The following is a 22960-nucleotide window of genomic DNA, read 5'->3' on the forward strand; positions in this document are numbered from 1 at the left end:
GGCTCTGAGCTGTCAGAGCAAAGCCTGATGCAGCGCTTGATCTTGCTGAACTGTGAGATCATGAGATCATGACCTGAGCCAAAACCAAGAGTCCGTACACTTAGACTGAACCACCCAGGTGCCCCAAGCTAGTAATACTTTATACCATATACATTAAACATACACACAAACGCCTTACAGTCTAAAGTAAATGGACCAAAGGTAGGGTCTAAGGTAAATATAATTATTCAGAAAAGTGTTAGATAGGTTCAAAAAAAAAAAAAGATTGCTTGGGTTATAGCTTTAGAAAGATTTAAGTTCTATGGATTATTTTGAAAATGTTTCATTATTAAAATAGTAATTACTAACATTTAAAACTTTTGTATAAAGAATGAAACAAATCTTTCATAGATAAAAACTTTAAAGCTCAAGCAGTCTTTTTTTTTTTTTAACGTTTATTTATTTTTGAGACAGAGAGAGACAGAGCATGAACGGGGGAGGGGCAGAGAGAGAGGGAGACACAGAATGGGAAGCAGGCTCCAGGCTCTGGGCCATCAGCCCAGAGCCCGACGCGGGGCTCGAACTCGCGGACCGCGAGATCGTGACCTGAGCCGAAGTCGGACGCTCAACCGACTGAGCCACCCAGGCGCCCCTCAAGCAGTCTTTTTATATGCAGAGTATTTCAGTATACTTTCATTGCATATGGAAAATAAACTTGGCTCATGTTCTACATCTGAAAAGTGTCAGTACTAGTACTGAATTGATAGAAAGTCTATTTCATTATCAACTTTGATATCATTTGACAAGATTTATAATAATCTTTTCTTAGGTTTTACAATTAAGAAGCACTTTAACTGCTATAGGCAGATGAAGAAACTAAGATTCCGATTTAAAAATCATACAATTTATCTGAGGCAAAAATGAGATTAGGGCTCAGGTCACCCGACATGTTAATACTATGTTATCTTGATTGCTTTAAAATCCATTTATACTTGCAGATAACAAAAGCAGCACTGTATTAATATTTGAAAATAAACTGTACCAAAGTTTATTTGGTAAAATAAAAGTAGAAAGTAGAAAGGTGTTAACTAGTACAAATCTGTCATTTGCAAATTATGCCCATTTAAAATGTATCACCCTTGGGGCGCCTGGGTGGTTCAACTTCGGCTCAGGTCATGATCTCATGGTTTGTGGGTTTGAGCCCTGCATAGGGACAACTCAGAGCCTGGACAGCTCAGAGCCTGGAACCTGCTTCAGATTCTGTGTCTCCCTGTCTCTCTGCTCCTCCCCCCACTCACACTCTGTCTCTCAAAAATAAACATCAAAAAAAATTATTTTAAAGTATCACCCTAATTTTTCATGGGAACTCAATGACAAAGACCCTCAGCTCAGTTTTTTGGTGGATTTGTTTACATGCTTTCATAGTAATCAAACTTCAGTATATACTACTGTAGTATCAGCCATCTCCACAATGATGCTAAGCAGTTTTTAGTTCAACTGTAGGGTGATATTTAATTAGGCTGGTATCTATCAATTCAGGAAATTAGACTTTCCTGTAGCATTACCTACAGTCTCTTCTTAAGGCCAAATTCATAACAGTTTACTAAACTCATAGTAGTACTGTCAGTATTCTACACAAGTCCATATCCAGTTAAGAGAATCCTTAAATGTCTGTTCCTTCTGTGGTAACTATACGAGATAATATTTAATTAAAATCCTTAAGCTAGAGGTTTTAAGAAAATATTCATATAAAAACTTAAAAAAAAAAGGACCATATTTGTATTTTAATGTATGATGGTCTTTATTTACAACTTTATTGGCAAAAAAGAAGAGGGAAACATTTAAAACAGTTTAACACAGGGCATTGCAGCTGATTCTGTCAGGTTAAAGAAGTTTCCTTTTATATGTCCATCTAATTGTCCCAAGATATACAATACTGAATCTGCATATGCAGTTTCCTTTATGAAATACAGTGCTCATATTTTAAAGGCAGTCTTCAAAACATATAAATACAAAGAAAACGAAATCACTTATTAAAAACTGCATTAAATGAAAGGTATTTTAAATTTAAATTTATGTTGTTCTTATAATACATGCCCAATGAAAATCAAAAGCTGGAAAAGCAGTTACACTTCCTACTTGAATGGACAGTTACAACAATCATTTTCTGCAATGACCATTATATTTTCAATTTATCATGAACTACTCTGAACTTACTATGAGATGTAGCCAAAGTCAGAAGACAAGACGTAGGGAGAATATTCCTTTTTGGGAGGAGAGTAAGCCCTCCAGAATCAGCATGGGAAATAAACATCCTGTTGAAGAATTCTAGGTGGAAAAAAATTACTGTAGTCAATTTCAACTCATGCCGAGCTGGCTTAATTTTTTCAGACTTGTTTGGTGTCATTCTTCTAAATCAAGTGTGTTTAATTCTTCTTCTAATTCATCCAAATCTTCCCCAGTAAAAAGATTTTCATCAACAGGAACAGCATCAATGGCTCCATTTTCCTGTCCCTCCCCTTCGTTGTCCTCTTCCAAATCACTTCTTTCACCATTTTCAGCCCTACCTCCGGAAGCTTCACTTAATTTGTTTTCTAAAAATAAATATTAAAATCAATAAGGCCCAGAAACAAAAAACACTATTCCATTAGCAATTGATAGTCACAGACTTGATACTACATTTCTTTTCCTTTTTTCATGAAAGCCTTCCCTAAGATTACTCCACCAAGACCTGATCTTTTTCTAAGCTTATTTGTGACAATTACCTAGACCTAGTGTAAGGTATGTCTTGTACTATAGACATTTAACTGCTTAACAGTCTATACATTTGAGAACAAGATTTACCTTATACAATTGTTTCCTACCTGACCTAGCAATTAGGTTTTAAACGGTCAACTTCCACGTATTTTATTTGAATAAATAATTATGGAATCAAAAAATGTTTTAAGCAGCTACTTAGCTTTTGGTTGGGGTAACAGTAGTTAAATCACACCAGTTGTAACAGTGCAAATACATGTGAATCCAAAAACATTTCATCCTGTCATCAAGCTGTGAAAAAAGAACCTAGACTAGGGCTATGCAGCTACTTTTCCTTACAGGCTCGAAAAGACTGAGAAAACAAAAATGCAGTCTTTTTGTGTTCGTGACACCAATATTTACACAAAGATAATTTTTAATAGCCTAATGTAGATTTTAGCTATTTCAAACATCTCTGATCACAAAAATCTTAGGGATTATAGCCTCGGAAGTTCTTACAATCATACCTACTGTCACCAAAGTCCTACTTGTAAAAGGAGCAAATCGGTCTCCATACTGGCATTAAGATAATATTGTCTTACAGCACTTGGATCTCAGGAAGGCAAGCCAGTTTTTCAAGTTATAACTTGTATTCCTTTATTGTAAAAATAAGTTTTAGTTTTGCTCTCTCAACCTTTGCCTTGATTAGTATTCTTCCTACCTTTTTCTCTCATACTAACCATGCTGAACTTTCACTTCTCTTCAAACTCTTCAGTCATGGCACTATTACATATGTGCTTATTTTTCTCCTCATTCCTCTTATCATCGCAGTCCTGATGAAAACTGGCACCCTGTTCCTACAACTTCTTCCCTAACAGCAACTGAAGAATTATTTCCAGTTCTCATCCTACTTGATTTTTCTGAAACTTCTTTCTTAATTTTCCTCTGTCCTTCTCAGTGTCTTTCCTAAGCTTTCCCTCTTTTGACTACTCCAGAACACTGAGGTCTGCAGTGTGTTCTAGAATGTTCTCATATCATGAAATCCCAAACTGATTACCTACATCTCCAAACTCATTTCTGTCCCCTTCTAGTTTCAGTTAATGGCTTCAATATCCACCCAGTCACCCATTTCTACAGCTTCCACTATTCACTATTTCTATATACGGTCAAACCACACATTTATGTTGCCAGTCTGGTCCCTGCAGGCATCCAAGTTTGCCAGTGTGGTCTAAACTACCCCCTTCCCTCTTTAGACAGAATCCTAGTTCTTCAAATTACACACAAGTTAGCATACTTACCATCCTTTTCTGAAGTATACGTGCTGAATCTTTCAAGACTGGCTACAGTAATACCTGTCTCATCTACATCTCTTGGGATATACAGGCTTAAATCTATGTCATTTACACTCACTGAATCATCAACCTTAAAAACACAGAAAAGAAAGTTGTTACTTAGGAGGACAGTTTTCATAAATTACTTGCCTTTTACCTCTGACATTTATCTTAGTGAAACAAAATTTTCACTAATGCCAAGTGAAAACAAATGATTGACAACTGTCAAAATTCATTCCTTTTTCTAAACTTGAGAAAAAGAAAAACAATGCCATATTTCAAGCTTCTTCCTCTGACATATAGAATATGATGTTTTTATTTTCAACTCAAAGACAGAAGTCAGAATTTTATACCATACCAAGAATGAATAGTCAGCTACGTTTGCCTATAACTAAATGATTCTGCTGTTGTCTCCTGCTTCCTACTCTGTACTTTCTTTTTCAGTATAAAATATTAGAAAACAAACAAATCTTTTTTTTCTTTTAGAGGGAAAATAAAACACATACTTTTTACAGCTAATACATACAGGTACTTAACTATACCAGTCACTGTTCTAATTTATTAAGAATTATAATTTTATTAATCCATTTAATTCTCACAAGTACCTTGCATGTCTCTATTATAGAAGAGTGTGGAGACCTATAGTATAGGTGATTTCTCAGGTTAGAGTCAGGATCTGAACCAATGTCCCAGCGTTGCTACTCTTAACCATGTTACTCTGTTACTTTCTATTGGCTCTCTCCATCAACATGAGCAGAAGTGCCAAAGCTTCCTCTTACCTCATCACCACCTGTTCCCTGGGTGTAACGGGTATCATCTGCTTCCTCATCATCATCATCAACCAGTTCAGGACGAAATTCAAACACTTCACGACCACTAATCTATTCAGGTACACAAACATATCGACTCAGGGCAAATTTCAAACATTTCTTGGTTACTGATTTCAGACATACACATGATTAAGTTACAATAAATTCTTGCATGGCACAGAAATTATAAAATGAAAGAAAGAAAAAAGAATCTATTCGGGTGAGTTTGGGACATACCACTAATGCTTTCCCTGCTTTGAAGTCTGCTTTTCTTCTCTCCATATCTTGCTCAAGTTTATCAATCTTTTCTTGTCTTTTTCTTTTCTTCCATGCAAGAAAAGATTCTAGAGTGATTTTGGTAACATTTGGACCTAGGGCAGAACGCTGCAAAGAGAAAAGAGTTGTTTTTTATTCCCTACCAAATCACCTTTAATAGTATTTAAGAGCTTTCTCTTAATGCAAGTAAGTCTTTACCTGTGACTAAGACATCAAATTTAGAATAAATTGATTCATTTTCATTTTATGTAGCAATGAGCAAAACGAGTGTCCAGAGAGACATTTTTTTAATGTTTATTTTGAGAAACATTAATGTTTATTTTTTTTAACGTTTATTTTGAGAAAGCACAAGCGTGCGTGCAGGTGAGGGAGGAACAAAGAGAGGAAGACAGAATCTCAAGAAGGCTCCATGCTGTAAACGCAGAGTCTGATGCAGGGCTTGATCTCACAAACTCTAAGATCACGAGCTAAGCTGAAATCAAGAGCTGGATGCTCAGCTGACTGAGCCACCCAGGTGCCCCAGAAAAACAAACACTTCTATATGCAGTAAAATATATTATCCTGAGCTGGATTTCTTTTCAAAATTGAAAGTGAGGAAAACTTGTCAGGAGAAATTGTTTTAACATAAGTTAACTGATGAAAACAAAAAAATATGAAAAACACTATGACAATACCCAGGTTTCATTTGTGTTCCTCAGGAGATGAGGAAAAAAACTAAGCAAAAACATCATCTCCTCAGAGCCAATAATCAAGTAATAAATGTATGGAAAAATAATACTTGCTGACCATCTGCCAGGTATTTGGTACTGAATGCTTTATACACATATGCTACCACATTGATCCCCACAAATAAGCGAACAGAAAGAGATTGGAAATTTACCAAAGGTTAACAGCTAATATGTTGTAGAACTAGGATACAAACATTCTCAAATATACCTGACTCTGAAGTCTGTATTTTCTATTATAGCATATTGCCTCCTGTGAGACACTAAACAATATGACCATTTAAGAACAAATATATATAATCCCAACCTTAGACATTTATACAACTTATTTAGGTTATCCAAAAGAAGGGAAAACTGGATATAATTTGAAATATCCAACCCTAAATCTAGAATTTCCAATAATCTCAACATTTTCCTGTCACTCCCAAAAGCCATATCTAACTCAGTAGCCGTGTCTACTATTTCATGGAGTAAACCTCTTTTGTGCTGAGCCAGAAATGAATAGCGGAAGATTCTCTTCAATGAGACATATTCCCCTCTATCAACAGAGTGAGTGCTTTGAGTCCAGGAATGATGAAAAAACATGAACTGAAAAACTGTAGAAGTTGTCTCCTTTAACACATTTGATTAGTAAAATAGCTAAAGAATAAGACATCAGGAAAAACATCTAAAACTTCAAGTTCAATCTGAATATTATTTTAATGAATATACTAGTATATCAATCTTACAGAAAGAATTTATTTGATAAGCCAATAGCATCAGAAGTTATTTTATAATCCCAAAATTAATGTCATGATGGGCTAACGATTATGGCTAGGTTTACATTTTAGACATACAAAAAAAACTAAATAAAAAGTAAGGCAACTTTGGGAAAAGGTCTCTTCCCCTTTCATAACATGCTAATGCCCCCAAGTGGTAAATATTATAATTTCCCAATAAATACTGCTTTAGTTTCATAGCATGAGAAAATTCTAGTTACCTCTCTTTCAATTAGATCTTCTAATGAAATTTCATCTTCTTTCTCTTCTTTTTTTTTATCTTTTTTCAATACAAATCCAGGAGGAAGTGCATGACGATACATGCAAATATCACCACCTCCAGGGCATACCCAAAACCAGCCATATTTGTTGTTTTCAATAGCTTCAAGGAAATGCTTGCACACCTATAGAGACAACAATATTCACAAGTAGTGGCTCAGCGTAGTCCATTTCCAAGGTAAATGCTGAAGTTTATGGAACAAGTACATTCTTATTCACATCCTTATGCTACTCACTTATGTACAGAGCACACTTTGTGCAGAAATGTACATATAATCTTAAAATTTTTAATACAATGGCAAACTCCCTTTAGAGAGGATCTACATAAAATTTTCAACACTGTTCCAAATTCTGAATTATACAAAAGGACATGTCTCAGTTTAGCCTTTATAAATATACACCCAGTCTGACTTTTAAAGAAGTGAAAAAATATAAATGGTTATAAAAAACTAAAACCAATGATTTTGTTTTGGCTTGATCCTTCTTAAAAACTAATTACGTGCAATAATGATACATTATTTGAATTATCTGAAATTATAGGCAATTTCTCACATCTATGAAGAGAGAAAGGAAGCAAAGTACAAAAGGAACAACAAAGGATACAACTGCATTGAAGCCTCATGTAATAAACTTCAGAAATAAGAAAAACTGACTAACAAACAATACTCTTTTCCCGAAAAAATACAACAGATATAAGTTAAACTAGTATTCAGAAATTTTCTAGCACACCAGTTTTTCACCATAACCTCCCTACAGATAAATATGTGGACATGAATGGAAGGTCTGAGAAACAGGCACCGATTTTTAAAAGTACATTTCCTGGAATACTAGAGCCATTACCTACCCAAAGCTCATTTTGCAATTCATGTCACAATATTTTCAACCTTCTTGATTTAAAGTCTACCTACCACTAAAACAGAGTGTTTATCAATTCTCCTTCCATTCATTTTGCACAAAAAATAAGGAAAGAATTCTTATCTGAATATGTAATTGTATTCATCCATATTTGATAGAAAGTAAAATCACCTCAAAAAATGGTATTTGAAGACTTTAGTCACATGGTTTTCAAAGGTTACTTTTGAATTAAGAATCTAATTTTATAGAACTTACACTTGTAAATTCCAAAAACAAAGCTTGATGCACTTTATCTTTATCAAAAGATCCAATAATTTAAAAAATAATCCAGTAGAAAATGGCAGCAAATACCTTGCCACATAATTCTCCCTAATGATAAATATCACAGCAACTCAATTCAAGAAAAGGACATACTATTTGAGTTTTTGGTTTTTTCTTTTCCGCCTCACCGTGCTTCTTGTTCACTACTTCTTCCAGTTTTTTCTCATCCCAATTATCCATAGTATCTAAATAAAAAGAGATATGAAAACTAAATACTATAATTTTATCTACTGTTTCCAAAACATATTGCATATCTCCTTAAACAGGAAAACTGTATCATAAGACTTATGACCTAACACATTTTCTTTAAATTATGCCATAGGTAGGAATAAACAGTGTTATGAAATTATTCACCAAAATCCTACGTAGTTTAGACAAGTAAGAAGGTGGTACTGGAAGAGAGGGTGAGAAAAATTCAAAATTCATTTAATCAAGGACATAATGCTATAAATTCAGACTTTATGGAAAACAATTTTATCTATCTATCTATCTATCTATCTATCTATCTATCTATCCATCCATCCATCCATCCAAACACAGCCCTCATAAAGACCGAAATATTCTTCAAGTACTAAATATCTTGGTAACAACCAAAAGATAGTTTTAAGAAAAGGTCTTAAAAAAATACCTTTTTCAAGTTCTTCATCTCTTGCATCAATGTAAACACTTCGCTTCTCACACTTTCTCTCCAGAGTCAAGTCATGAGAGAACTTACATTTATCTCCTTTAGTACACTGTCCTTGCTTAAAAAATGCACACACCACAGACTTGGGATCTGCACCTATGTCAAATGGCACACGATATTTGTATTACAATCTGCCAGATCACAAAGTATAGCTTCTATCTGAGATATAATTACTGTTGGTGAACTGGTTATTTTTCTATTCACTGATGTGAGAGGAAAATACCACTTACAAGAGACTGTTAAGACATTTCTTTAAAGTCCCTTCTACAGCATTTCATATCTGCATTTGTTTCTTTTATTCTTACCGTTCTTACTCTCATTTCCAGGGGTGGGAAACCAAACAAACTCCTACACATTCCATAGTCATTGTCTAGTTGGAGTCAATGAAGCAGAGGCAAAAGAGAAATATACACAGAGGTATACTGCCAAGAGTTCAGAACTTACAATTTATAGAACCATAGGTTTGCCTTGGCCACCACCAAAGAATGGATATTATAAATCAATTAGTGGACTGTCTAATCCTTAATTTTGCCTTAAGTGGGGGGCCAGTAGCTGGAGTTAGAGTTGTACAATCACATAGCTGAGCAGATAAACAAAGGGCTCATAAAAAAGTCACTGATACAGATTTTGACAAAGGAAGGATCATTTCCATAGCAGACACATTGGCTTATAATCTGAAGAAAATAGACATTAAAACAAATTGACTCTTTTTTTTTAATTGAAGTATAGTTGATAACACAATGTTACATTAGTTTCAGGAGTACAACCCAGCGATTTGACAAGTCTGTATGCTATGCTTACCACAAGTATAGCTGCCATCTGTCACCATGCAACACTATTACAATACCACTGACTACATTCCCTATGTTGTACCTGTTATCTCCATGACTTATTCATTCCATAAGTGGAAGCCTGTACCTCCCACTCCCCTTCACCCTTTTGCCCATCGCCCCCCAGTCCCTTTCCCTCTAGCAACCATCAGTTTGTTCTCTGTAATTTATGGGTCTGTTTCTGCTATTTTTTTTTTTTGTCTGTGTATTCATAAAATAAATTAAGAGTTTTTAACCATGAATATTTGATTTAATATTACTGATATTGATATTTGATATTATTTGATAAAAATAATACCCTTACATTTAAAGTTTACCTTTACTTATTTTTTGAGCAGCAACTACAGGTTTGAACAGCTCATTTAGTTCTTGCAATTCTTTCTTCTTGTCATCTTTCTTCAACTTCTTTTCAGCTTCACTTTGTGCTACCTATAATATTCCCAGGTATAATATGTAATTTGATTTCATATAATAAAATTGTTTTCACTATACAATAGTACATTATAGCATCACTAACATAACAAAACATTCACACATGTACACGTACATAGTCCTTACCTCTTAGTATCAGTGTTACAATGGCTTTTCGGTATATATTAAATAGTGTGGTTAAACTTTTAAACGAAACTGTGAGATTTTATATCAGTTGACTTTTAAAAAAATTTATAAATGGTACCATGCCAAGTAAAAAGCATATTCAAAAGCTTACAGCAATAAGCATTTATTAAGCATTTGCTACATGCCCAGCTTTTTTAGTAAATGGTTCTCACCTGGGATTTTCTTCTTATGACAACCACCCACTCCCCAGAAACACGTGGGTGCGTTTTGAAGATCAGAAATGCCAACATTAGGAAATGCGCAGTCCCACACAATAAAGAACTGTACCACCCAAAATACCTACAGTACCCTTGTGGGAAAACACTGAGCTAGGTCAATGTGGGAGATTAAACAAAACAAATATGACATATGACACAGTCCCAGGCACACGATTTACATACCTAATATGATTAGAGGATTCATCCAAATATTTATATGTCAGGTCCTATGTTAGATGACAGGGAATACAAAGATGAAAAGATAAAGATGCTTATTTAAAGAAGCTCAGAATTTAGTGGGAAGACAGACATGTCAACAACTATAATATAATATGTGGTTCTCTGGGAACAAGGAATGCCTACCTACATGCCTATAAAAATCAGACTGAGCTAATACTTTATGGATGAATTCTTCTGATGAGCAAGGAAAGGAATGCAGAGAGAGCCAGCCAATGCAAAGATACAGGCACCAGAAGGAACAGGGTATGAGAAACATCAATGAAAAGTTTGGACTGTATCAGTAGGTGACAGGGAAAATTCAAAGGCTTAAAGTAAGTCAATGACATAATCAGACAGTGTTTTATAAAGATCACAATGGCAACTGTGTGAAAAGTGGACTAGAAGGAGCCAAAGAATGGCAAGGAAAATTAGGAGGCTAATGCAACTGCTGTAGGCAAGAAAACACAAGAGCTTAACATAGACATTAGTAGCAAGGATGCAGAAAAGATGAGAGAAGTGAGAGAGAGAGCTCTTAAAGAGGCAGAACTGACACTACTAAGTGACTGACTAGATATAAAATGTAAGCGAGAGGGCGGAGTCTAGAATTATCACATTTATGGTTAGTGCTGTTAAACGAGACAGGGAATACAAGAGGAACAGGTTTCAGGGTAGAAATTAGAAATGAGCTCAGTTTTAGACATACTGAGTACGAGATGCTTACAGAGCATCTGGATAGAGCTAATACTCAGAAGGCAAGTGGACATGGATCTTGGTATCTGGAGAGGGTCTGCTTTAAAATAAAAATTTTAGAAACAGCTTATAGATAATTAAAACTTTAGGGTGTATGAGATAGGACAGCATAAAGAAGTGACAAGGAAAAAAAAGTGACAAGAGCACAGTTCCCTGAAGAATACCAATATTAAATGAGGCAACAGAACCTTAAAAAGCCTACAAAAGGGTCCAAGAAACATCAAAGAAATAGATAGAAATCCAGCACAAAGAAGTATTCATGGAAGAAGAAATTTTAGGAAGGGAATAACTAAATGCTAGGTTAAAGACAACCCAAATCCTGACTTTGATGATGTGATGGGATGTGTTTAAACAGAAAAATTGTAAACCATTTTTTAAAAAGAAAAAATTTAAGTCATTTTATCTTAATGAAAATATCTTTTGCTCACTAGGCACATGTCTAACATTTATGGGGCCTAGAGCAAGAGTACAACGGAGGCTTCATAAACCATTTTTGTAAGTTAGAATATTTGTAAGTTAGAAATCAAGCTAATGCTAAACAAAGTATGGTTTATACCTCTGTTTAAGAAATATACCTTGTGACCTGGAAGGACAGGTTCAAATTTAAAATGCTTAGGTTCCATGGAGTTCTACACTGGAGCATGGCAGTAAAGCAACAGTCAACGCGTTCCTCCTCCTCCTCTTCCCACCCTGAATTTCATCCCATCATGTGAGTGCATGAAGGTGGAAGGTATGGGGTAGGATATGGTGTGGATTCAGGCTCTGTCCACACTCCTAGCACACACCCTTCTTTTGTCATACATGTGTCACTGAAGTGAACACACACCCTACCTTTGACTACTTCAGGCATATTGGCAGCACAGGATACTCTAAGATAAACATGGGTAACATGACCTCTGTAGGCCCTGAACTATTGTGGAGAGAGATGGTACAAATTCCCTTGACCTCACTGACTCCTTCCTTGCCTGTGGGAGAGCTATGTCTGGAGGCAAAAGAGTAGGGTCATCCTCTGCAACACAAGGCCTACAGTAGGGTGCCTATTGCCTGGCTCTAACAGCAGGACTGCTGCTCATTTCACAGATAAAAGCCCAGGTACCCAAGAAATTATCAAAAAATATAATCCTGAATGTACTACGAATCCTAATTACCACCACCACGAATGCTATGACTTTCTCAGGTCTATGAAATATAAAATTACCAGTCAATATACTTCCCACAAGTGAAAATATGGAGAGAATAGGATTGAAAAAAGGGATAAGGGAAGAAAAGTGAATTATTTCCACACACCTGTATTACACCAGAAGATTTATGTTATGTTCTCATTTAACCACCATAGGAACCTTACAAGGGTAAGTGCCCTTCCACTGTACACATTAAGACCAGTGTTGCTAAATAACTTGAGATCATATAACAAAGAAGATAGGGGAATTCATACCCAAATTGATCTGACTCCAAGATCTGAGCATGAATTTTTATTAAACCAGGCTACTAAATTAGCACCATGGAAGATTAATAGTTTTTGGCTGTGCCTCTATGTTGGAGGCACTAATTTAAAGAGATAATCTGAGTGACAGAAATTTGTTTCAGATTGGGATCACAAATATATATTCTGATATCACAGATGAAAAGAAAAGTATTTCCAAAAGTTAAGAAAAAGGACAGAGTGGTGAAAAAAGTACATTTTAAAAGTAAAGATGCAGGTCTGTAAAATCTTAAATTCAAGAAAGTGAAAGATTTAAATAACTTGAAGAAAAGGGACTAACTTTTTTTGAATGCACTGCCAATAGATAAAATTATTTCAAAATCATATGGAAGAATAAATGCCTAAGGTAGCCAAGAAAAATATAAAAGGAGTAACATCTGGGGGAAAGGACTCCCTTTAATATCTAATAGAATATGTTAGTAGGCCACAAGAATCAAAATCAATGTGACACTAGTTTATGGACATATAATAAATAGAACATAAAAGAGAATCCAGAAATGGATCCTAACATATTTGAGACTTTACTATATGTCAATAGTAGTATCTCAATTCAGTGGTAAATGATGCTGGTATGAGTGGCTATTCATTTGAAAGAAAATTAACTTTGTGACATAAAAATTTATGACAAATTATTGACTGTAAGAAAACATACATGATCTAGTAGTGCAGATTATTTAAAAAATCCAGACATATCTAACAATACAAAAAGTAAAAATTGTTGTATAGCAAATATAACAGAAACATCACAAATTATCTGTAATCCAGACATAAAGTGTCTCTCATAACTGACAAGAAAAAGACATCCAGAAAAGTAAAGGATATGAATAGACAAGTCAGAAAAGTACAAACCCAGACAGTCAACAACCATATGAAAAGATACTCAAACAAAACAAAAACATACCAAACCAAAACAAAAGATACTCAAACTCCTAGTAGTGAGGGAAACAAAATAAAAATGAGATCTCATTTTATACTTACCAGATTGGAAAACCTTAAAAAGAACTTTAGTATCTATAACTCATGTACTGAAAATGAAAATGTGAAGTATTACAATCTCTACAGAAAGGGACATAATTTATTAAATTAGAAATCCATTTCCTTTGGAAAAAAAAATGAAATCCATTTCCCTTGATCTAGAAATGTGTCATAGATAATTTACGCCACAGGAAAAAAAAGCACAAATGCCTATAAGAACACATGTACAAGGATACTTCTCGCAGAATTGTTCTTAGTGTCAAAACGCTGGAAACAAAGAGATCATTTATAAATAGTTGAAACAGATGGATATAGTACATCCACATCCTAGAACAGTACGCAGCCATTAGAATAAATTAGAGCTATATCAAAATGGCTTGGAGGAATATCTAAGAGGTATTGCTGAGTAACAAAGGGAAGATGCAGAAAAGTTTTAGAGGAGGATTACATTTTGAAATACAATTACCATGCCAAATACTTTTATCTGTAACAGACGCATTACATTCATATGAAGAAAATGCAGAAATTTAAGTTATTTACCTGACGTGGATTTTGTTGACCAAACTTAACTTGGTGAGTGACAGCCTTGATAAATTTCTGTTGCTTTGCTCCTTTCTTATTCTTTAGACCAAAAGTTTTATCCTGAATGAAAAAGAGTACAGAAATAACTTAGCAATTTATATTATTTTTTATCTGTTTTTTTCAGTCATATCTAAAAGTCATTCTTTCATTTAATTATTGGTAAGAAAACTATTCCTTCTTATGCTATATAGACATGCAAAACGCTAAAACATCAAGTCAAGGCAACATATGACCCAGGATTCTTTACAATTCAATACATACTTATCATTACTAAACCTGTTACTCTATGATGCTTTTTCCAAAGTCTGTTTCTGAATATAAATTCTGGATGTGCAGAATTGTGATACATGACAAGATGACCTACAGTCAAGTAAGTTTAGGAAAATGTTTGGTTAACAGTATTTTTAATTCTTAAGCGTACAATATCTTAGAGCCTTTACCAGAAGGGATATAGTTAGGAGCAATTCCACATCTTATTTTACCTCAGGATGCATTCTTCTCAGAGTATCCTACAGGATTGTGTAGTACTGAACGCATTTTGGGAAATACTGCATAAGATACATTAAGTTCTGCACTGTTTTGTTCTGTTTTGGTAAGTTATCTTTTCAAAACAACTTTTTTTAAGTTTATTTTTAGTAATCTCTACACCCAATGTGGGGCTCAAACTAACAACCCCACAATCAAGAGCTGCATGCTGAGCCAGCCAGGAGACCTTCAAAACAGTTAAATTTATAGAACTCAAATTACTGAAACGTACACATTCCTAGCTGTTGTTAATATGGAAATACTAAAATTGAGGTATACCTAACTAAAAGCGATACCTTATTTAAATTTGGAATATTAATATAGTAATTTGTGAAAGCTATTAATATGATAGCAGCTAATCACATATGGAATGCTTATTATGTGCAAGGCACTAATGATCTTTGGCTACCTATTCATAAGCATCTAGTACAAAAACATTCAGAAGCCACTCTACAAGTTTGAGTGTGTATTTGAGTAGGTATAAGCTAAGGAATGCCATGGAGTGCCAGAAACCACCAGAATCTTGGAAGACCCAAGAAAAGATGTTTTCCTAGAGCTTTGAGAGGGAGTATGACCCTGTTTACACCTTGATTTTAGACTTCTAGCTTCCACATCTGTGAGAAAATAAGTTTCTGTTGTTTTAAGTCACCCAGTTTGTGGCAATTTGTCACAGCAGCCCTAGGAAACTAATACAGGAGGCTTGCTGTGTGGGTTCCATCTTTAGATGAATGGGTGGCAAGGCTGTCAGGAAATCACCAAATACTGGTATCTGAAGTCTTTTTTTTTTAAATGGCTTTTCTGTTTCTCAGACGGATCCTCTGCCTAGGAGTGCATTAAGCCTGACTAAAGATCTTGAGAAGACAGCAGGTGAGAGAGAGTGTCTCGTAGCTCATTTCACTGCACAGACTCCTTTCAGTCTCATATTTTAACCACCCCCACTCCTACTCTCCCCTCCACCTCCTTTGTGCCTAGAGTTCCAGAAACAGAGGCTTCTTGATTTATTCCACCCCTGATTTCTCATTGGGAAAATTATCTGGCTTAGTCTTCGTAGATAAGAACCATCAGCTACTTCTAAGACTTGTAACCCTCAGTTTCCAGCCTCTCATCTTCTGCATTAACCAGTGCCTCCCATTATTGAGTTTTTCCAGAATTCTGCAGAGCAAATCCACTTGGTTCTTAATGACACAATCCTAGGTGGCAGTCAGGCCTGAATGCTCTGTTCTACTGAGCCAGTTACCCACTTATCCATACACTACCAAACTTTGTAGGTTGAGGTTGAAATAGAAGTTTAATTTGTTTTAGTGTTTATTTTTTAGAGAGAGAGAGAGTGAGAAAGCGCATGCAAGTGGGGAAGGGGCAGAGAGAGAGAGGGAGACACAGGATCTCAAGCACGCTCTACACTCAGGGCAGAGAGCACAAAGCAGACCTGAACTCACAAGCCATGAGGATCGTGACCTGAGCCAAAGTTGAACACTTAAACAATTGAGCCACCCAGGTACCCCTAGATGTTTAATTTTAAAATGGAGTTTGCATCTCTTTCTCATTCTCAGTTATGGGTTTGAAAAAGAAGAGGCAAAAAGGTCTTTACTTTTGAAAGGGACCTGAGACCCTCTGAGAGGAATTTAGTCTGAAATAAATGGGACTATTTTGAAGCCTTTATTTTGGTATTATTTCTGAGGAAAGGGACAAGATAATAGGAAGAAAGTATTATAGGTAAAGAATACCTATGTGGACAAGTTGGAAAAGAACAACAGTATTGATAGGATTAGTATGTGAAGACATTCCAACACAACTTTGCAGAATCTCAGAATCAATAAAATAGATCAATGTTCTTAAGACTACAAGTTGAAGAGGGGTTTAGCTCTACAAAGTTCTCTTTTTATTCATTCATCACATCTATATCCATCCATATATCAAAATTTCACTTTCCCCTACTTAAATTTCTATTCTCGTGTTTTAATATCCCATATTACAAAATTCTACATGAATTTTCTATAACCTATGTATATATTAAAAAAAGATAGAAGGTGGGGAGCCTGAGTGGCTCAATTGGTTAAGTGTCCGACTTCGGCTCAGGTCATGATCTCACGGTTCTTGAGTTCAAGCCTCGCATTGGGCTCTGTGCTGACAGCTCGGAGCCTAGAGCCTGCTTCAGATTCTGTGTCTCCCTCTACCTGCTCTCCGCAGCTTGCACTCTGTCTCTTGCATTGTCGCAAAAATAAAAAACATTAAAAAAAATTTTTTTTTAAAAAGAAGGCACATACAAGCTGAAATTGAGTTTTTTTATGGCTGGTTTTCCTTGTTTTTAGGTAAGAAAATTTAACATTCAATTCAGTAAGAAGAAAAGATGGTCAAGTATAACGTGACATATGAAGAGAGGTGAGGACATACATCAACTAGTGTGAAATGCCATACTTTCCTTTCACAAAAAGTGAGCTCTCATGGGGGGCAGGGAAGATGGAAAACCCTAGATAAAAAGAAATCAGTATCAAAAGTGCAACAGCATCTACATATGCCTTGCCAGAGAAAAGCATAACTGGAGTTCAAACCATGCCCCAAACGTTAACGACAGAAAATGAACAAACTATGAATAAACAAGGCCAAATATCAAGGCAGATACTGACATATAAAGATTTAGGAAAGACAAAAGTCCTCTAAGGGGACTTGACCAGCTAGAAAGAAGTACTCATGACAACAGATTCTGGTGGAGGTATATAAGCTCCAGATCCCTGAAGAAAAACAGTTTTTCAGGTTTAATTACACTGCTTTAGCACATAATTAACCAGCCTAAAAGAGATAATGAATGAGTTGTGTTTTTAAAGTCTCTAATTAGGTTGGAGCTCAGAAATTATTTTTTCCACGGAGACAGGGGACACATCCATTTAGCATTCACGAAACCTAAACACCTCAATATTATTTTATTGAATCCTCTTAACGATTCTATGATGTACTATTATCTCACTCCGTAAATGTGGATACTGAAGCTCAGAAATCTTCAATAATTCTTCTTAAGTCAGACTGTATAGTGTGACGATTTATGAGCTCTGGAGTCAGACTGCCAAAGTTCTAATCTCAAACAAAACTGGGCAAATTACCTTCTTTGCCACAGTTTTCTTATGTATAAAGTGGGTATCACTCTAACCTCTTAGGATTGTTATGAAAGTTAAAAGATTCACTATAAAGAAGTCGTATAGCACACTGATTAACAGGACTCTGCAGCCAGACCTACAGGGTTGAAATCCTGGCTCTGCCAATGGCCAGTTTAGTAACCTTGGGCAAATTGCTTAATCTCTGTTCCTGTTTCCTCAATTATAAAAAGGGTAATAATACTTATCTTACTGAGAGAATTAAAGAAGCTGCATAAGTTTATCACTTGTAGATGGCTGTCTTCTCTCCTTTCTCCAACACATCGATAACTATGTCTGGCTCAGTAAGAGTTAACTATTAAGTGACACAGATGAAATGTGAACCAAGGTATATTTGACTCCAAGCAAAGTCTTTGTTCTTCCCACTGTGAAAAACTATTTCCCAGAGAAACCTAATTAGGTTATTGTGCAGGTTGGTACAAAAAAAGCTTTCTGAATACCACATTGTTGATCTGGGAAATCAACAACACCTAGTGAAAATAGAATGGTTTATAATCTGGAATACTTTAAAAGGACTTTCTCCCTTTTTCTTGAATTTAGGACAAACACTTACCTGAAGATTATCCTGGATTTGGGGGTCTGGGGGATATGAGACAGGAAGACTGGAGGTTACAATCAAATCCAAATCATGGTTAAAATAAAACAAATAGTCCTTACTGGATCAATAAGGCCCCAAAAGTTAGGTTATAAGGAAGGAACAGTGTGTGTAGGTGTCTGTGTGCGTGTTTCAGATTTGGGAAACTGAATACAAAGGAGTTTAGAAAACAGGTAGTATTTCTTAAAAAAGGATGGCTCCCTGAGGATCCACAGCCTTAACATTCAGTGAACTCCAGACTTCATTTAAAACTAACCCTTTCTGGGGCACCTGGGTGGCTCAGTTGGTTAAGCATCTGACTTTGGCTCAGGTCATGACTTCAAGGTTCATGGCTTAGAGTCCTGCATCGGGCTTTGTGCTAACAGCTCAGAGCCTGGAGCCTGCTTCAGATTCTGTGTCTCCCTCTCTCTGCTCCTCCCCTGCTCACACTCTGTGTGTCTCTCTCTCAAAAATAAATAAACATTAAAAAAAACTGAGCCTTCTTCCCTTTCCCACCTTATTATATATTCATGCTTCTTTTACAGCCAACCTCCACTCCTTAAACAAGATATCTGAAAAAAGGAAGGGGTTGGGAAAGCAGGTCAATACTGACTAGTGCTCCAAGATAACTGTGGTCTACCTTTTGGGTCACTAGAGTAAGTAGAGGCTAGCACTGTTTTATTTCATTAATTGGTCACGTTCACCCACCGCCCCCCCCCCCGACGTACTTACTGTCTAATGTATTTTTGTTGTCCATTCATACAAGAGATATTCTGCAGCTGGTTAATCTAGCTTCAAGTAATCAACAGTTGACTTGGACTTAAGTTTTTCATTGGCAACCAATCATTTCTCTTCCTCTATCCTTAACACATCTAGATCCCATCTCTATACGTGTCTTATTACTACTTCCTTGCTGCTACAAGTCCTTGGCTGGATGTCCTTATTTACTTGTCCCAAACACAAAGATTATTTCTCTCTTTCCATAATCAAACCCTTTATTTCTCAAAGCTGACTTCAGTTTATTAAATGTTAGCTATAAGAAAGCAAATGCTATATGCCATTTGGGACAACTGCATGAACGTCTAACAGAACTATAACCTTTTCAATATACTCATTTCAGAAAAAAAATACCTATTAATCCAAATGAACTCATAAATTTTGGGAGGTTTAAAGAAGGAAAGAAAAAATGTAGGCAACAGAAAGAAATTATTTCAAATGACAGAAAGTAAGCCCTGTACAGACTGTATAGGTCAGTCTGATTATTTCTAACTAGTTCTTATTTATAATACTAATAAATAATAGTAGCTGCCATTTATTGGGTATGTATCATATGTCAGGTATTTTACATGTCATCTCATTTAACCCATGAATCATATAACTCTGTAATACAGAAATTCACTCCATTTTGCTGATGAGAGGTACATCAGTTTTAGCTCTGGATAATCAATTTTTATCCTTAACCCCATGCACTAACCATCAAGACATGCTAGGGCTTTAGCAAAGTTTAAAAAAAAAAAAAAGGCACCTATTATAGTATTTAACAAAAAGGAATATATTATTTCCTAACTAAGCTGGGTAACAGAATTTTCTCTATAAATCTAGTTTACAACAAATGATAAAACTTAACACTAATTCACAGTATTGTTGTACCTCTCGAGTGGTAGTAAATATCCATGCAACACACTTCCATCTGCAAAACCTTACATCCATTAAAATAAAAAAAATTTTTAAAAAGGTGCTCATCATTTATGATATATGGGAGTGGGGGGGACAGGCTAAGTTCACCACTCTGTTAGGGTATTTTTTTGTCAGTTAAAGAATGAAAGAATGCAACTGTCTTAATTTTGTTTTTTTCTTTGGCTAAGTCTTCATTAATGAAACTAAGGCTGCTTCCTCTTTACCTTAAGAATAACCTTGTACAAGATGAACAAAGCCATTATCGACATTCTTCGTCGATAAATACTATCAATGACTTTCATTCACAATTACTTAAAACAAAAATACTCCTACCAATTACAAATGAAACAAATAACTTCATAGAGTTAAAGCTCAATAATGCATGAGGTACTTTGTCAGGTAACATTTAATTTCTTATCTACAAGGAAATTTCACTTTGTATCATGTTAATTCATTTTCAGTAAAGAAAACTGACAAGTAAAATGTCATCCCTAAAATATCCTTGGTTTACACAGCACTGAATGCTAGCAGATCACCATTCCCAGGGATCCACTTAAGTGCCAGTAGTCCAGATTGTTCAAAACGATAATACTAGACACAGATGTGAAGATGACAGTCTGCCTTTAAAGTTCTGGCTATGTTGGGGCGCCTGGGTGGCTTGGTCGGTTAAGCGTCTGACTTCGGCTCAGGTCATGATCTCACCATCAGTGAGTTTGAGCCCCGCGTCGGGCTCTGTGCTGACAGCTCAGAGCCTGGAGCCTGCTTCCGATTCTGTGTCTCCCTCTCTCTCTGACCCTCCCCCATTCACGCTCTGTCTCTCTCTGTCTCAAAAATAAATAAACGTTAAAAAAAAAATTTAAAATTAAAAAAAATTAAAGTTCTGGCTATGTTGCTTCCTCACAGTTCTAAATAGTACAAATTGGCAATTAGAATACAGGTTCTGCTTCAGAATTGGAACTTGGCCAAGATTACTAGAATTCTTTATAGGCAGGTTAAACCAGCAACGTTAAAAATTATGTGAAAAGAAACAAACACAAGTACTGATTAAGTTTATACTATGCAGCCCTGAGCGCTTTCATTGCTATTTTTCACGGCTGTAAATACCAAATATTAAAAATAGTAAACATTTATAAATAAACTTATCATTTCAAAACACCCAACAGGCATTTTGGTCGGGCTGTAGTAAAAAGTAACGATTCCACAAAGACTGTCCATTATTCGGGTACACCACACGCAGAAAAATGGTCATTTTTTTCCCAATCACATCCAAAGCTCAGGAAGAACTACTTAAAACTCACTGATGGTTCACTCTCTTCAGAAACTCACTAGCAGTCGTTGGAAGGCAAATACAACACATTCAAGAACGTCAACAGTATTCTCTGCCATTAAAGAGCTATATAGGTTCAGTGCGCTAAATGAATATATATAATAAATTCAGATACGACACAACACAGCTAGTGACATTGAAACGTAATCTCTTCAAGCACTGTCGATGTAATTTACAACGTATATATCAAGAGCTACGTACAAATCGGTGGGCTGCGACCTTAAAGAAACCTACACTCTCTATGCAACTTGTACCAGTTTAGAAATGGATCGGAAAACCACGAAATGGTAATTTGTTGGCTCTAAAGAAGTAACTAGTACTCCTAAGTGTTAGGTAAAAAAACACAAAGCTCGTCCTGAGCCGGCCTGCTAGAAGGAGTCTAGCCCTTCAGCGTACTTTTTAAAAACACAAGCCTAGAAACGTCTTCAATTTTAAGGACTGGAGAAGGACAAAATCCCTGAAGCGGGCACTGGAGTGGGGGTGCCCTCTTGAACCGGGGTCGGCGAAGGCGGGCGTGTGGGCGGAGAAGCAAAGCAAAGGCTGGGTGCGGGGGCGCCAGCAGCGTCACTATAGCGATGAGAGGTAGCGAGCTTCATCACGGGGCTGGAGAAGGGGCAGTGGGCTACACAGAGCCAAACAGAGGGACACGTCGCCCCGGAAGACGCGAGCAGGAGCCATGGAGCGGGGGACCAGGAGGCTGCTTCCCTGAGGGCTCGCAGCATGAGTGGGGGAGGGGGGGGTGGGTACTCACTTCAATAATCTTCTCCTTCTTTTTCTGCTCCGCCTTTTTGCTGCCCCCGGCCTGAGCCTGTTTCTTGGGGGGCATTGCGGAGAGAGGTGGCACCGGCCAGACTTAAGCGCAGCTGGACACCGTCAGGGGATCTGGCCCCGCGGCAGGAGGAAGAGGACACGGGCCTCCGTCGCCGCCGCACCGCACGGAAAGCGAGGCGCTCACTCACCACAGAAATGCGGCCTTTGCGACAGGTCGGTGCCGCAGAGCATGGTGGGTAGCGAAGAGCGGAGCCCGGAAGTGGAGCTGCGCGTGCGCTTGTGCCGCGGCAGGCCTGGAGGGGGCAGGGAAGGGACGTGGGAAAATGACTTGGCGTCACTTGTGATGTTGCTCCTCCACCTGGCTCGCTAGGTTGTGGCAGGCCTCAGGATCAGTGGGGCGAGCTGGTTGGTGCCGGCTGCGCTTGGGTCCTTCCTTCGCGTTCTTTTTCGCTGAAGATGGGAGATTCTTTTATCCTGCTTGCTCGTTTAATGGTCCCCCTTACTGTCTCTATCTTGAATGATCACCGAGCAG

The 22960-nt window shown here is 36.7% G+C and overlaps 1 protein-coding gene across 1 annotated transcript; it reads right to left on the reverse strand.

Moving 5' to 3' along the window:
- Positions 1-1755: 1755 nt before the first annotated feature.
- Positions 1756-22639, reverse strand: ZC3H15 (zinc finger CCCH-type containing 15). The gene is made up of 10 exons (XM_058711910.1): positions 22409-22639; positions 14367-14468; positions 9902-10013; positions 8698-8850; positions 8163-8254; positions 6836-7018; positions 5093-5239; positions 4826-4927; positions 4014-4137; positions 1756-2573 (listed from the first exon to the last, which is right to left on the reverse strand). Exons 1-10 carry the CDS (start codon positions 22481-22483, stop codon positions 2383-2385), a joined length of 1281 nt encoding a protein of 426 aa, XP_058567893.1. The 5' UTR covers positions 22484-22639; the 3' UTR covers positions 1756-2382.
- Positions 22640-22960: the final 321 nt, after the last annotated feature.

This window comes from Neofelis nebulosa, chromosome 2, assembly GCF_028018385.1.
Source record: "Neofelis nebulosa isolate mNeoNeb1 chromosome 2, mNeoNeb1.pri, whole genome shotgun sequence".
Lineage (NCBI taxonomy): Eukaryota > Metazoa > Chordata > Mammalia > Carnivora > Felidae > Neofelis > Neofelis nebulosa.

What these genes read in the sequence shown, in the direction of transcription:
- ZC3H15 (XM_058711910.1), bottom strand. Translation starts at nt 22,483, where the DNA reads ATGCCCCCCAAGAAACAGGCTCAGGCCGGGGGCAGCAAAAAGGCGGAG. An exon ending in AGGGAACAGGTGGTGATGAG is followed by an intron (nt 4,138 to 4,825) that starts GTAAGAGGAAGC and finishes TGTGTTTTTAAG; the next exon opens with GTTGATGATTCAGTGAGTGT. An exon ending in GTATACTTCAGAAAAGGATG is followed by an intron (nt 2,574 to 4,013) that starts GTAAGTATGCTA and finishes ATTTATTTTTAG; the next exon opens with AAAACAAATTAAGTGAAGCT.